A 14,140-nucleotide genomic window follows, 5' to 3' on the forward strand; every position below is an offset into this window, starting at 1 on the left:
AATTCTCAACTAGAACCGAATTTTGCCAGCAAAATATTCCCTTTTTGGATTTTTGTTTAACGTTTTCTTTAACGTTTCCTAGAAATTGCATTTATTTATAGTAATAAACTCAACACAAGTTTTGGCATCCTCCAACTGGTACGAATGTATCGTCGATCTCGTCATGTTGGCCGCGAGATATCGACTTACCATACCAACGGAGATTCTCACAAAAATTCTCTGAAAAGAGACATGGCTAACAGTGTAACAGCGGCTTTCTTGTCTGGGGCAGAAAATGTTTGTGATGATCTGTTGAAATGATGACTACGCATGTCTCGATCAACTTGACAAGCCCGACGACATATTCGTTTCAATTGGAAGATGATAAAACTTCCAGGGGAAGGTTACGTGATACGACGAGATACACTCCATAAGCTTAAGCCTTTAATGCTCCATTTTTGTTGTGGGTTTGAGTTGGGGAGTGGAGTGGAGTCTGTGGTTGTATTCTTGCATAAAGACTATGTGGTTCTCATGTGTAAATGGGAGATGTGTGTAGTTTGTGACGGTTGTGGCCAGATAGCGATGCGACGGTGGTGTTGCGGTTGCTGCTGAACTTGGTGCTGTGGTTTGCTCTGGGTTATTCTGCTGCTGCTATTGCTGCTGCCAAATTGTGTGTTTGCTGTTGGGGGGTTACTCTTTTGTGATTCGTTTGTTAAATGCTTTGGTATGCTCGAGGGCGAGACCATGTCTAGACGCTCTTCAGGTAAGTGGATAGCTTCTCGCGATCGCGCTCCAGCCAGGCTGCATTCAGGCGTATTGTCTCTACGGCCTGAGACACAGTGCGCTCGCAGCCGGGTATCTGCGTTACCCTGAAGAATTCCTCCACTTCTTTGGCCTTCTCCTCGGAGGCATAGTTCTCGATGAGGTACTTTATCAGTCGCGTGAGCAGGAAGCCGCCCTTAAAAGGGAATAAGGGAATGAAGATCCCATTTGGAAACAAAGACGGACTGTAAGATTTACCTGATAGCGTTCGAGGAGCTGCTTGTTGCTGCTCTTGAAGAACTCCCAGGCCATGTCACGGCCCTTGGGATTGATGGCAACGGCAACTATCACAAAGACAGAGTCCTGGGCGCGCACTTCACCCTAAGGAGGAGATGAAGGATGATACTCAGGGAACCACGATTATTTTGTGACACTTGCACACTTACCGACATGGCGAAATCAATGACGCGACGCAGCAGCTTCGCATCGGTACTACAGCCGAGGGCCCGTGAGATGCGGTCCTGCTCCTCATGCAGATCGGTGGTGCGGTACAGGGCGAGCATCTCTTCGAAAATCTGCTCATTGCCGTCCTGCAGCGCCGCCTTGTAGCAGGTGGTGCGCAGATCGGCGGGCAGCGGTTGGGTGCCGTTTATATGACTACGGAAGCGCTGTCGGGCCACCTCGATGACATCGTTGCTGCGGAAGGACACAAGACGTGTGAGGACGAGGCTGCGCAGCAGCGTATCCAAATGGTTCTCGCCTTCGCGTGGCTCCCAGCCAAGACGCTGGGCCACTGGCTCATAGAGGTTTCGTCCAAAGCGATGAAAGTCCTCCATGAGATCCGTGTGGGATATCAGAACGTGCAGATTGGTCAGCGAATTGGTGATGGCTGTCCACACAGTGTAGTTTGTCTCATTTCTGTAGCCATCCACGAGGGCCAGGACGTCGGCAGTGCTGGCATGACCCGCCTGCACCATGGCGAACATATCATCGATCAGGCCCAACCGATCCAAAGGAGGAAGCTCCATATTTTTCACCGCTGGCATCAGCTGCTCCAGCATTTCCTTTGAGTAGCGCGTGCGGTAGTAGCCCACGGTGCCGGGATTGATTTTGATCCAGTCGCTGTCGGTAACGCCATCGAGGACCACCTCCATGGATGGTTTGTCCAGCAGGAAAGTCTTGGCTATCGCAGTGGGATCGCGAGAGGTGGACACCGAAATGGGTACCACCCACAGGCAATCCCCATCGGCCTGGGAGCCATCGGCCGTGAATTTCCTTTGGCTAAGGCGCAAAATGCGCTGTGTCTTCCCTTTCTGCTCGGACTCAACGCTCACCACAGGAAATCCCTTGTACTGTGTCCACGAGGACATGACCTCGGCCACATTCTTGGAGCTAGCCTCCTGCAGTGCCGTCCACAGATCCTCGGTGCTGGTATTGCCGTACTGATGGCGCGTCAGGTAGATATTCATACCCTTGCGGAAGTCATCTTCGCCAATGTAGTCGTGGAGCATGCGAATCACCGAGGCGCCCTTGTTGTAGCTAATCTCATCGAATATCTCATCAATTTCCGACGGATGGCCGACAGGCACTTCGATGGGATGAGAGTTCTTCAGCGAATCCAGCTCCAGGGCACGCGTGTACATGTCCGTGACGAACTGCGTCCAAATGTCGTACTCGGGGAACAGATGGTGCACGCAAAGGAACTCCACGAAGGAGGCATAGCCCTCGTTGAGCCACAGATGTGTCCACCATTCCATGGTAACCAGGTTGCCTGAAAGAGAATACAAAAGATTACTAAAGTACGAGAATATGGGGACAAATGAGGCCCTTACCGAACCACTGATGTGCAATCTCATGGCCAACGGTGAGGGCAATGGACTGCTTGCGCATAAGCGATGTGTTCTTGGGATCAACGAGAACAAAGGTCTCGCGGTAGGTTACCAATCCCCAGTTCTCCATGGCACCGGCCGAGAAGTCCGAAATTGCAATGAGATCCATTTTGGGCAGTGGATAGGCAATGTTGAAGTAGTCCTTGTAAAAAGGCAGCACCTTGGTGGCCACATCCAGGGCGAATTGGCCCTGCTCCCGTTTGCCCACGGGAGTGAAGACGCGCACGATGATGCCGTCCTCCGATTTTCCCTCCACAAAGTCATATTCGCCGACGACGCAGGCCACCAGGTAGGTGGACATGATGGGTGTACGATCGAAGCGCACGCGGCGCAGGCCGCCTTCCAGGTCGTCCTCCTTCTTGACGGGCATATTGGACAGGGCCACCCGATTCTTGGGCACCACCAGGGTGATGTCGAAGGTGGCCTTGATGGCGGGCTCGTCCCAGCAGGGGAAGCAGCGACGCGCATCTGTGGCTTCGAACTGGGTGACGCCCGCATAGCGCTCCTCCCCGCTGGCGCTAAAGTATTTGCTGCGATAGAAGCCCTTCATTTTGTCGTTCAACTCCCCCGTAAAGGACATTTGCAGTACGCCGGCCGTTTCCGCGGGAATAACCTTCTCGAACTCCAGCGTCGCCGTCTCTGCGTCCGTGGAGTAGACGATGCGGTCTGCTTTCATCTTGGTGCACTCGAACTCCAGCTGCGCCTCTTCGATGATTATGTCCAGGGCATTGAGGACGATCTGTTTGGTCGGCTTCTTAACCTGAAACCGGTACGGGCAAACGGTAAAACGGCAAAAGAAATGAGTCAATAACCCGTTAGAACAGAAACAGTTAGCCGGGAGATGGTAGAACAACGGCCATAAACAGTTATTCCAAGGTCATAGAAATTGCCTCTGTTGCCTTTATTTTCGAGTTTCCGGCTTAAGCCGTCGCAATCAACAACCTCCTCCCCCCAGCCTCCTCTCGTTCAATCCCCGAAACTCGTTTTTGCCAAATTTATACACTCCCAAAACAAAACACACCAAAAAAAAATAGAACAAAACGACCAAAACGGCACTACCTGTGGAGCTACTTTCTGATGAGGAATAAGGAAGGGTAATTTTGTTGTTCGCATTAGAGAATTCCAATGAAATATGAAGGTACGGTACTATAATTATTCCAATCAATACAATATCCCCATTAGTGATTGGTATTTTATGAATAATTGCCATGAATCCTGCCATCATTGATTTATCTTTCTTTCCCTCTCTCTCTCTCTCACAATAAAGAGAGTATCAAAAGTGCGACTAGGCCACGGACACATACATATGTCCATATTTGGCGTTGATTTACAGTTATGCCCCGTCATTCTGCGCATTCCCAGCAACAAAGAAACCGTTTCCTCGTGGTGTATGCAAATTGCAGCATAAAGAGAAATGCCAAACAACAAAACAAGGAGAATGTGAAAGTGAAAGCGAAGAAAGACACGAGAGAGACAGAGAGAGAGAGAGGAGGAAGACAAGAGAGATAACGAGACTCTTTACTCACTTGGACTTGCACTATTGTCTTGCCCTTAAAGGTGAAAGCCTCCAGATCGGGCTGCAGCAGCAACTCGTAATGCTTTGGCACCACATTCGTGGGCAGCCGTTTGAACTCCAGCTTTTGCGCCATGCCGCCGACCTCCTCCTGTTGCTGCATTCGAGTCTCCTGTTGCTTGTGCGCCCCTCGAATCTGCTGATGCTGTGGTTGGCCTTGTTTCTGTCCTGGCACCACGTCCGCCGATGTGTACGCTAAGATGGCCCGATACTGATTGCACAAGTCACCGAGCAGCGGTGCGTCTGAGCTTTTCAGGGGAGCTCCCAGGGAGACGGATGAGTAGTCGCGATAGAATTGCTTCTGAACTTTGACGAACTGCTTCGACGAAAGTAGCTCGTTCAGATGGGCAGTCTCTATTCGGCGGAGATGGGCGTTAGAATGCTTATCGAGTGTTGAGGGAGAGACGTTAGCAAACAGCCGATAATGGTTAGCAACGTTGCAGTTTTTCTGGTTGTTGAATATGGAAGGGGAAGTGTTCTGGCTGCGGGTGGACTTTCTGCTGTTATTCTCGCTGGTGTTTAGTAACTGTGGCTGGGTTTCGGTTGCGGGGTAACAGCTTTGGATGGGTCTGGTAGCTGGAATAGCAGAAAAAGGCAGGGCAATTGGTTCTGGTTAGTATTATCAGCGGCAAACGGGGGCGGCACGGCAAACACCACACACAAATTATTGATAAGCGTTTCTTCACGTCTTGTTATTTGATTAGCTCTGGAAGGTGGCCGGAGGGCAGGTAAGGAAGAGCGGGATCTACTCTCTCAGCTCGCTCTCTCACCTTCGCACAAGTGTTGCTCGAAATCAGTGTTCGCCTTGGCTAATTCCAAGTTGAGTTTGCCAATTTCTGGAAAGATTAGTGTTGCACTTATTGCACTTTTCGTACATTTGATTTGATAAAGTTGAATGGAGGAAAAACCGCCTTTTGTTGTTTCGTTTTCCGCGGTCGTTTTCGTTTTTACTCTTTGTAGTCCAATTCTGAGCAAAAATTAATAATAACTCTACACAATTACTACACATTTGCTACACAATGGGAGGAAAAAGAGGGTATGGAGAACAAGCAGCACCGCCAGAAAATGCAACGCATGCAAGGTGAAATCCACCCCCTTTTCCCAATATACCTTGAAGACGAAAAGCCGATTTTGTCAAGGTATGTTGTGCTCACTCGCGAGGTGAGGTTCGTACGAACATTTAAAATTGCCTTGGCGGTTTTTGCCTGTTATCCATACCCCTTTCAGAATTAACACTCATTTTTTCGTCGCATTTTGAGCCCCCTCAGAAATATACCGTCTCATTTTCAAAATATACCGTAAATATACTGACGAATTATTCAAGTTCCATCATAAATATTCCTCGTTTTTGATATTCCGTCCAATATTGCTAGCTAGATAGAACTCTCAGCCCTGCCAACATAGTTTTATTGATGAATAAATTTATTATCGAACAACACCACGCACACACACGCTTAAAGTGTCCCACTTTTAAGTGGAACGTTTTGGGAATGGGAAAGCAGCCACCAGCTGTTTGGCCGGCTAAATGTTATATGCAAACTTGTGTAATCACCATTTTTTAGCCTCCAGGCTTGTTTGGCCGTACGAATACCTCCCCTAAGTGCATTCTTGTACATTGCACTTTGAGTTTTAAGTTACGCGAATTAATAAAGCAACGAGAAACTGCAGAATCAGATATTTTGGTGTATACGACGACACTTACCAGCACTGTCGTAATAGGTTTCCTTCCACGATATTTTCAAATAAAACAAAACAAAGAATTTTGCTCGTAGCGAAAACGTTCCGAATGTTATAAATGACTCAATTTTTTTGTTGATTTGAGAACGCTAACCAGTTTGACACTGAATTTGACACAATAGCAGAGAAAAGCATCCTTGTTCACTTATCACTTGAAAACTTATCGATATATTTTTGAAATCTAATTTTCGTGCAGTAGGTTATGTTACAAATTTGATTTCATTAACCATCTAACACGTAAGAGTGTCTTGAGACACTTATTATATTATTCACATTAGCAAAAAAAACTAAGAGCTTTTACAGCATTTAAATATTTGTTGTCTGTTAATAACAACCACACCAATTAAGTGAAGAAGTTTTTAAAACTTTTAGAACTTTTAACGGTACTTTTTATCTCCAACAATACATGCTTAGTTCCCGCTTGAAATTCGACCTGCTGCATGCTGTGCTTAGTTTTGCTAATAAAAGTCAATATATTAAACCAATCCACATAATTTTGTTCGTGGAAGATAGGTTTATTTACTATCAAGTTGCAGATATGCAAATACATGAAAAACTTGCTTTGTAGCAGAAAAATAGTGATAAGTTTCTTGAGACACTTTTGGTGTTCCACGCTATATATTACCAGTAGCTTTCTCTCAACTACTTGAAATTGTTGTGTTTTTATAGTCGATACTCAAAATGAGTATTGGGGTAAATTAGGGGGTAAATTTGGGGTGAAAATGTATGTGTGTAACGTCCAGAACGAATCGTTTCCGATCCCATAAAGTATATATATTCTTGATCAGTATCAATAGCCGAGAATCTGAATTGGATCGTATCAATTTTATAGCCAGAATGAAGAAAACAATTCAATTTATTACCGCTCTGTCTCTCTCTAACACACATGTATCATAGCCGGCTTTGCTTATCGCAGAACACTAGCTCCTAGATCTCAGCGACTATAGGAGCTGGCGCAACCAAACCAAACCAAACTATGATATCGAACCTGCGCAAGTGTATTTCAAAACTTCGCCCCACCCCATTCCGCCCCCGCAAAGGACGAAAATCTGTGGCATCCTTAGATCTCAGAGACTATTAGAACTGACTGTAGAGTTCTCACTGTTACAAAACGATTTGTAATTTTGCACTGCAGAACTAACTGTTATAAGTGTATTTCTTGTTTCCCACTGTAGAGAGCTCACTGCTACGAAAATCTGTGGCAACCACAATTTAATGTTATATTTGGTGGATAACTATCGGACGCATATATATTCAAAGACAGCGGTTATTTCGATTGCAGTACTACAACCCTGCAGCCCTGTGAAGTTGTAGCCAACTAAGTAAATGTTTAATATTAATTATATATATTCAGCGTTATTTTTCTGAGGTGAATTCTGATACAGCGTAAATAAACCGTCAGCCCTATTACGGTTTCAGTATATACAAAAAAGTATATCGTAAATGGGTGCCAGGGTGGCATATGTATTCAGAAACAGCTGTTATTTCGATTGATATATTACAACTCTGGCGACAGTGGCGACCCCTAAGTAAATAATTAAAATAAATTATAGTTATTTAGTGGAATGTTGTCGAAGTGAAGTATCGAAGTTTGTCGGGTCTGATTCGCGCTGTTTAACTCTTTTAAATCCGAGTCCGGTGAACGTGAAAACATCGCGGTGTTTCGCAGAATCCGACTCAGTTCCACCCAATAATTCTTGTCCGCGACAATATAAACTGCAAGACTTATATTACCCTTAAATTAACCCTTAAATAGGAAACGGTTGTGCAATCGAGTGAAGTCTGAAATTCAAAATAGGAAACAAAAATGTTATGGTGTCCGTCAGTTCTAGTGCCACTTATAGCTGTTGCCGCCTGTCTGCCTGTCCTGGCAATTGGAACACCTCTCGAATGGGGTAAGAACAGAGCAGGACAAAGGGCTTCATTGACCCTCTGGCAATGCCACCTCCTAACCTTCATTTTATTTCGACTAAAAATCAATTCAAAATCAACAATGTCGTTCCGTTCGCCTTGTTGCAGGCGAAAGATAGCCAGCCAGCCACTTGGGCTCTTATGTAATCGCTTGACACTAGAATTATGTATTATCGAGCATGCAATGCTCGTACTCGTGCGAAAGACCTAGCTATCAGCAGAAAGGGTTTTATTATCTCTTCTATCACTCGTCGTCCCATGCGTCGAAGCGCGGGCTTTTCTTATCAATGCACACGTCCCCCCGATAACTAAAAACAAAATACATGCGAGTCAAATAATTCAAAACATTCAATTCATTATTAGTCGGTGTTTAACAAAACAGACTAACTTTCTCTTCCCATTCGATAGGGTATCGGCTACGCTCTCTCTTTCAAGTCTACTCTCTTTGGTTGTTTCGGTCCGAAATAAACGTGGCCGGCAAAAAAAAAATTTGACATTTGCCACCTATCCACCACTGCTGCCGCCATGGACTTGGGATATTTTGTCACGTATGCCACATACATCATGTGTCGCCTCGCCTCGCCTCGGCTCGGCTTCTTTTTAGATATGCTTCTAGCTCTACTGTTTTTCCATTCTCTTTCACCACTCCGCGAAGGGAAATTATGCATGCAAGCAGTTTATGGGATTGTATTACTCCACTTTGCAGCCTGGTGCCGCCTGCTGTTTGCAGCTGGAGTGTGGATGTGGAGTGGAGTGTTGTGTTCCCCGAAGTCCAAAGAATTTTCAAGTCGCAATTCGAAACCTCATCCGAATACGTAGCTTCGTTAGATATGCTTCTAGGCACTGTTTAAAAATTTACAATAAGATTAATTTCCGTTCCAGCTGTTGTTGGTTCGTTTGTGTTATGTGTGTCAGGGAAATTATGCAGGCAAGCAGGGTATGGGATTCGGTTCCACGGCTTGCCACTACATTAGAATGATTCCCGAACCCGAAGGAATTTCCAAGTCGGAATCCAAAACCATTCAACCCAATCAGTATCAGATCAAAGCTTTAATTAGATTCCTGTCCAATTCGAAACAACTATCGTGCATAATAAAAACCCATACAGCTGAAAACTGAATTTTTGTAATCGTATAGTAAATGAGATCGATGGGGCACACCACGTGCATCGGGCAAATCCACTACGAGCATTCCCCATTCCGATACACTATGTATCACTGGCATTGAAAATCGTATCTGATGCGATAGGAAAAAGCTCCAGTGAATCATAAAATTAGAGTGGGCGTGATAAAGATAGTCCAGTAAATTCCATGGAGGAAGTAACGGTAGAAATTTGTTAATTATAAAATTATAAAATGAAATCTAGATTTTTATTATGGAAGTGCGGGCATGCACAATTTCCCTATTGAAGTGAGGGGAAAGAGATCCTACGAGGAACACTCTACTGCTTGCTAACATTATTTCCCTGAATGAAATATCGTATCCTGTATATCGATCACGAATCTATCATTTGTGCTGTCGATGCTGTTATTTTGGTACAACTCTCAGAAAAGTCTAGAAAACTGCTACCTCTAATCTGTAAAAGCACTTAGCAATAAGAAATAATGGCTAATAAATGGCAATTCAAAAACTTTTCTGCATCGATAAAAACGTTGACCTCAAACGCAAAAGCCTTGGAGTTCTGCAGCAGCACAGTGCGGTCATTCGTGTTTCTACTGTTGTTGTTGTTGTATTTGTATTATTGTTTTTAAAACCATCGCGATGATAATTGGCCAGCACACGCACTCATACATATGGATGAACCATGAATAACCATTATTTATAGTATGTTTAGGTTTTTCGGGCAAAAACTATAGCAACGCAACAGCGAGTGACCTACAAAAGTGCGAGGCCCCCCTTCTAGCTCTAGGGCCAATGACCAAGTCGACATGGATTGATTTCAGACAAGATGATCGATGGATTCCAATGGAAACGGCAGTCGTGTGAAAGTAGAAGCAAGCCTACCTCGCTATCTCTCTCTCTCTCAATCTCTCCTTTAGCCTTCGGCGGGCTCGTGTTCTTTTCCGTTCCGGAACTGCTGTTCCGCCAGCTGCAGGTTTTCCACTTCCGTGCGAGATCCAATTCAGAAAAGTGCCTTTATCTTTACCCGTTTGCACAGGCAACAGGTGGCTGCTGCTGCAAGCGCAGCCTTAATCATTCATTCGCATTCACTTAACAGCCAATTAAATAAGTGACAACAGGTTTTTTGGCTTTCGATCTTATTAGGATAAGATGCAGTACCTGTATCTGTATCTGTATCTGTAGCATGGGGTTAGGGTATATTGATGTTTGCAATGCACATGGAGCTGTTTCTTATACCGCCACTACCGTGTGGTGTTTAAAAAAAAGGAATCGTCATCTGTAAGGGTATTTAGAGTTTCGGGCATGCCTCCACAAAGCTGGAGTTATTTTCTCTCTTGTTTACAATTTCGCTTGCCAGAGGGGCGGCTAATCCGCTTTCGAATCGAATCGAATCAAGGCATTGCTTATCAAATCTCTTCATATAACATTTTTGCACACCGTACATCCAGCCATGTTTTGTGCCTGGCCTGATACAAGGTCACCCATCGACATCGACATTGACATCACTTCGATTAGAGGTGTGAAAGATAGAGCCAATAGGGGCAGGGAAGTGGCAGTATACGGCGAAATTCCTGAGTATATGGCACCCTTCAGGTCACACAAGTCTGTGTTGACAATTCACTGAGAGTAGGCTGGGGAAAACCCTCAAAATGCAGATAGTGGAGATGATCCTTGTCGCCAGTGAAGTGCTTTACATTTGCTTATCAGTGGCTAGACCTCTAGACGCGAATGATCTACGCTCCCAGACGCACATGATCGTATGTAAATGATCTCTAAAAAATGTCTGCGCCATCTTGGGGCGACACATCACATCACATCAAATCGATTGGCGCCACATTAAGTAATCATCAATTCAATTCAATTTGCTATTAATAATTGAAGCGCAATTCAAGCAGAATATTTCTGTTGCAAAATTCTGAATTGAGTTCCACAAATGTCGGAATGATTTGATTGGTATTTAGAGACACTTTTGGCAATGTTAATGGATCGACCGGATGGCAAGGGAGTACCCTTAGCATTGATTGAGCTTAATTTCCGCAAACCCAAACACAGGGGGGGCAGATCTCTGAGATCACGTATGCCTTTTGATCACGATGGTATTTTATGGATTGCAATGTCTAAATCTAAATTGCAAGGATTTGGATAACATATTGAGGCATTTCTAACCGAATATCAAATTCACATTTCAGAATTCGCCATCACCTTGAAGTCGAAAATACTGTTTGTCGATGAATTCTGGCGCACTTTGGCCTCGGCGGCCCACGAGTTCGATGAACTGTCCGCCCTGACCTTTGACGAAACGGAGGAGCTCATCTACTTCAACGATCAGCAGCACCGGAATGGCAGCATATTCTCGCTGCGAAGAGATGCCCTGATGGCCTCCCACATAGCCGAGCAGGCGATACAGCGAACGGGGAATGAATCTGTGGGAGGATTGGCCTACGATCCGCTCAATCGGAACCTCTTCTGGTCGGACACGCTCCAGAAAAAGATCTTCTTTGCCTCGATCGATAGTAAAGTAACGGAGACGCCCAAAGTGTTGGTGGATCTAAGCCAGGAGGGTGCACGCCCCGACGGCGTGGCCGTGGATGTCTGTCGCAGAAAGCTCTATTGGACGAACTCCAACATCACGCATCCCACAGTCGAGAGCATCGATTTGGCTGGCACTAACCGCCAGGTGATTATCGACACGGACATCGATATGCCGCGTGGCATTGTGGTGGACCAATTGTCGGATCGCATTTTCTGGATCGACGATCTGAAGGGCGTGTTCTTCGCATTGAAAAGTGCGCGATTGGATGGCTCCGATCGCCAGTTGGTGCTGCACGACAAGCACCACGAACCACTGAATCTTGCGGTGACCAATGATGCCATCTACTGGACGGACAAGACCACCAAGGCGGTGTGGAGTCATCCAAAGGTGCCCATTGTCAAGGCCACCACTACAACGAGTCCGCTCAAAGCAGAGGAGGAAGACGCCACGGAGACCATCCCAGACATCGAACCAGAGCCCGTGGCAGAGGTCTCCGCCCTACTTCGCGTGGCCAATCTCAGCGAGGAGGCACGCGGCATTGTGGCACGCACTGGGTTCTATCAGCGACTGCAGAAGGATGAACATTGCGCCAATATTGTTCGAAAGGTCAAGGAGCGACTGGATCTGATGACCAAGAAAAAGCAAATGCGCAGCCTCGTCGACGAGAAGACGGCCCAACTGGAGCGCGATCATTGCCTGAATGGCGGCACCTACATAGCAGATCGGGTGCTGTGCATCTGCCCGACAGGCTTCAAGGGCTCGCGCTGCGAGATTCGCGAGTGCCACAACTTTTGTGTGCACGGCACCTGCGAGATCAGCGATCGAGCGTATCCCAAGTGCTACTGCCAGCCGGGATTCTCGGGCGAACGTTGCGAGATTAGCAAATGCTCGGGACTGTGCCTTAATGGCGGTCACTGCAAGCTGGAGGACATCTCTGAGAAGCCCAGCTGCGAGTGCCCCCATAATTTTGCGGGAGAGCGATGCGAGCAAAACTCCACGGAGATCTGTGCGTTATTTTGTCGCCTGCTGAAGCATGAGGCGGATATATATGTGCCCTTTGGTTGTCATGATATGTGAGTAGAGGCATGGAGTCCTCAATGCAATCCTCAACTAATTCTTTCTGGTATTCTCCCTTTTAGTTGCGAGGAACTGGCCAAGGATGCAAGCGATAAGATCGCCATACCGCAGTATCACCATCTGGAGGTGTGCATGACGCCTAGTCCATGGACAAGCAATGTGATCATTGTCCTCGTTTTGGGCATAGTCTCGTGCTTCTTCCTGGTGGCCGTCATAGTACATGGCTTCCGTCGTCTGTACAAACCGAAGAGGCCACGCATCAGGAAGACATTTGTGGTACGAAAGCAGGCGCGCACGAACTCCTCCGGTGACACGCCACTGACCAATCGCCCACTGGCCACAGAGCAGTGCGAGATTACGATAGAGAACTGCTGCAACATGAATATCTGCGAGACGGTAAGCGGGGATATACTCAGGATAAATTCAAGACACTCTTTGACCAATTCGATTGCCTATCCATTTCAATAGCCCTGTTTCGATCCCAAGCTGGTGGAGCAGACGCTAGCTAAGTCTTCCAATTGCAAGGAGGACAAGAAGATACTAATCCACAACATGGACGATGATCTGTACTAAAGGGAGGGGCCCAAAAAAGGAGCCGCTCTATCAAAACTGGACCTTGTGATAGTCGTTGTCGAGTGCGGTGTTTGGTATTCGAGCTTGAAAAGCTGCTGCCCGCCCGGCTCTCGGCCCCGTTTGCCGTCAAGGTGCACCCATTCAGAAAACACCAGAAAAGCCACCCAGAGAAGATGTAGAAGATGCAGTAGCTGGTGGTGGAACACTTAACACTCGCCAAAACCATTTACTTAAACCGAAAGCAACATTTGTACTTAGCAGATCTTCCGATCGTAGGACTGCTTTGGTCTCTCGTTAATTTATTTTAGTGAATCATTTTTCATTGTAGGGTTTTATTACAATTTTATTATTTTTTTTTTTTTTGTTTTTTAGCTTACAGCCGAGAGAGAAATCCCTTTAAATTCGATTCTTTTTATTATATTCTCACTATTTTTGTTTTTTTCTTTTAATGAAATTCGCTATGGAAATGATGAAAGTCGGGAGTGACTGACATTAGCTTTAACATGGAATATACACACGGAAAAAAAAAACAAAGAACCGCACAACTCTCGCGGCAGAGATAAGGCCCATTGTGATTTATGAAAACGTTGAAAACTGCTGTAAATAATGGTGTAGTAGATACGATTATTCATTGAAGAAGTTCCTGCTCTATTGTAAAAAAAAAATTACCGCCGTCTCATGACAACTGCAATGCCCGCCCCCACCCCGCCCACATATGCCATAACTTGCCCATTTCCCCTGCTAACACTGATCCTCTCCTCTTCCCAACCTCTCCAGCAAAAACCGGAAATGAAGCTCTAACCCAGGGCGACGAAGAGAGTTGTAAATATTAAAGAATAGTTTATTTTTAGTTTTAGTCCTTAAGCAAAAGGGTTGAATAAATAACAAAAAATTAACTACATGCAGTTGTATATGATATTTGTTGTACTTACTTGGGACTTTACTTTCCACAGAATGATTTCACTTTACTTTACGATATAGTAT

General features: G+C 45.7%; 2 protein-coding genes across 3 annotated transcripts; one reads left to right on the forward strand and one right to left on the reverse strand.

The window, feature by feature from the left end:
• Positions 1-383: 383 nt before the first annotated feature.
• Positions 384-5,180, reverse strand: Psa (puromycin-sensitive aminopeptidase). 2 transcript variants are annotated; one of them, XM_015186961.2, is made up of 6 exons: positions 5,079-5,180; positions 4,157-4,779; positions 2,574-3,390; positions 1,188-2,512; positions 1,000-1,122; positions 384-937 (listed from the first exon to the last, which is right to left on the reverse strand). In XM_015186961.2, the coding sequence occupies exons 2-6, from the start codon at positions 4,304-4,306 to the stop codon at positions 728-730; spliced, it is 2,625 nt and encodes an 874-aa protein (XP_015042447.1). In that variant the 5' UTR covers positions 4,307-4,779; positions 5,079-5,180; the 3' UTR covers positions 384-727. The 2 variants fall into 2 exon arrangements, with proteins under 2 accessions (XP_015042447.1, XP_015042449.1); XM_015186963.2 differs by having other exon boundaries at positions 4,974-5,180.
• A 2,295-nt stretch (positions 5,181-7,475) lies between these two features.
• Positions 7,476-14,052, forward strand: cue (Protein cueball). The gene is made up of 4 exons (XM_001354217.4): positions 7,476-7,835; positions 11,163-12,579; positions 12,646-12,979; positions 13,052-14,052. The coding sequence occupies exons 1-4, from the start codon at positions 7,748-7,750 to the stop codon at positions 13,154-13,156; spliced, it is 1,944 nt and encodes a 647-aa protein (XP_001354253.2). The 5' UTR covers positions 7,476-7,747; the 3' UTR covers positions 13,157-14,052.
• The last annotated feature ends 88 nt before the right edge of the window (positions 14,053-14,140 follow it).

This window comes from Drosophila pseudoobscura, chromosome X, assembly GCF_009870125.1.
Source record: "Drosophila pseudoobscura strain MV-25-SWS-2005 chromosome X, UCI_Dpse_MV25, whole genome shotgun sequence".
Taxonomy (NCBI): domain Eukaryota; kingdom Metazoa; phylum Arthropoda; class Insecta; order Diptera; family Drosophilidae; genus Drosophila; species Drosophila pseudoobscura.

Bases quoted from the DNA above. Each gene is read 5' to 3' on its own strand.
- Psa (XM_015186961.2), bottom strand. From the start codon at position 4,306: ATGCAGCAACAGGAGGAGGTCGGCGGCATGGCGCAAAAGCTGGAGTTC. The intron at 2,513-2,573 runs GTAAGGGCCTCA...ATTCTCTTTCAG, and splicing joins GATTGCACATCAGTGGTTCG to GCAACCTGGTTACCATGGAA. The intron at 1,123-1,187 runs GTAAGTGTGCAA...TCTCCTCCTTAG, and splicing joins TCATTGATTTCGCCATGTCG to GGTGAAGTGCGCGCCCAGGA.
- cue (XM_001354217.4), top strand. From the start codon at position 7,748: ATGTTATGGTGTCCGTCAGTTCTAGTGCCACTTATAGCTGTTGCCGCC. The intron at 12,580-12,645 runs GTGAGTAGAGGC...TCTCCCTTTTAG, and splicing joins CCCTTTGGTTGTCATGATAT to TTGCGAGGAACTGGCCAAGG. The intron at 12,980-13,051 runs GTAAGCGGGGAT...CCATTTCAATAG, and splicing joins ACATGAATATCTGCGAGACG to CCCTGTTTCGATCCCAAGCT.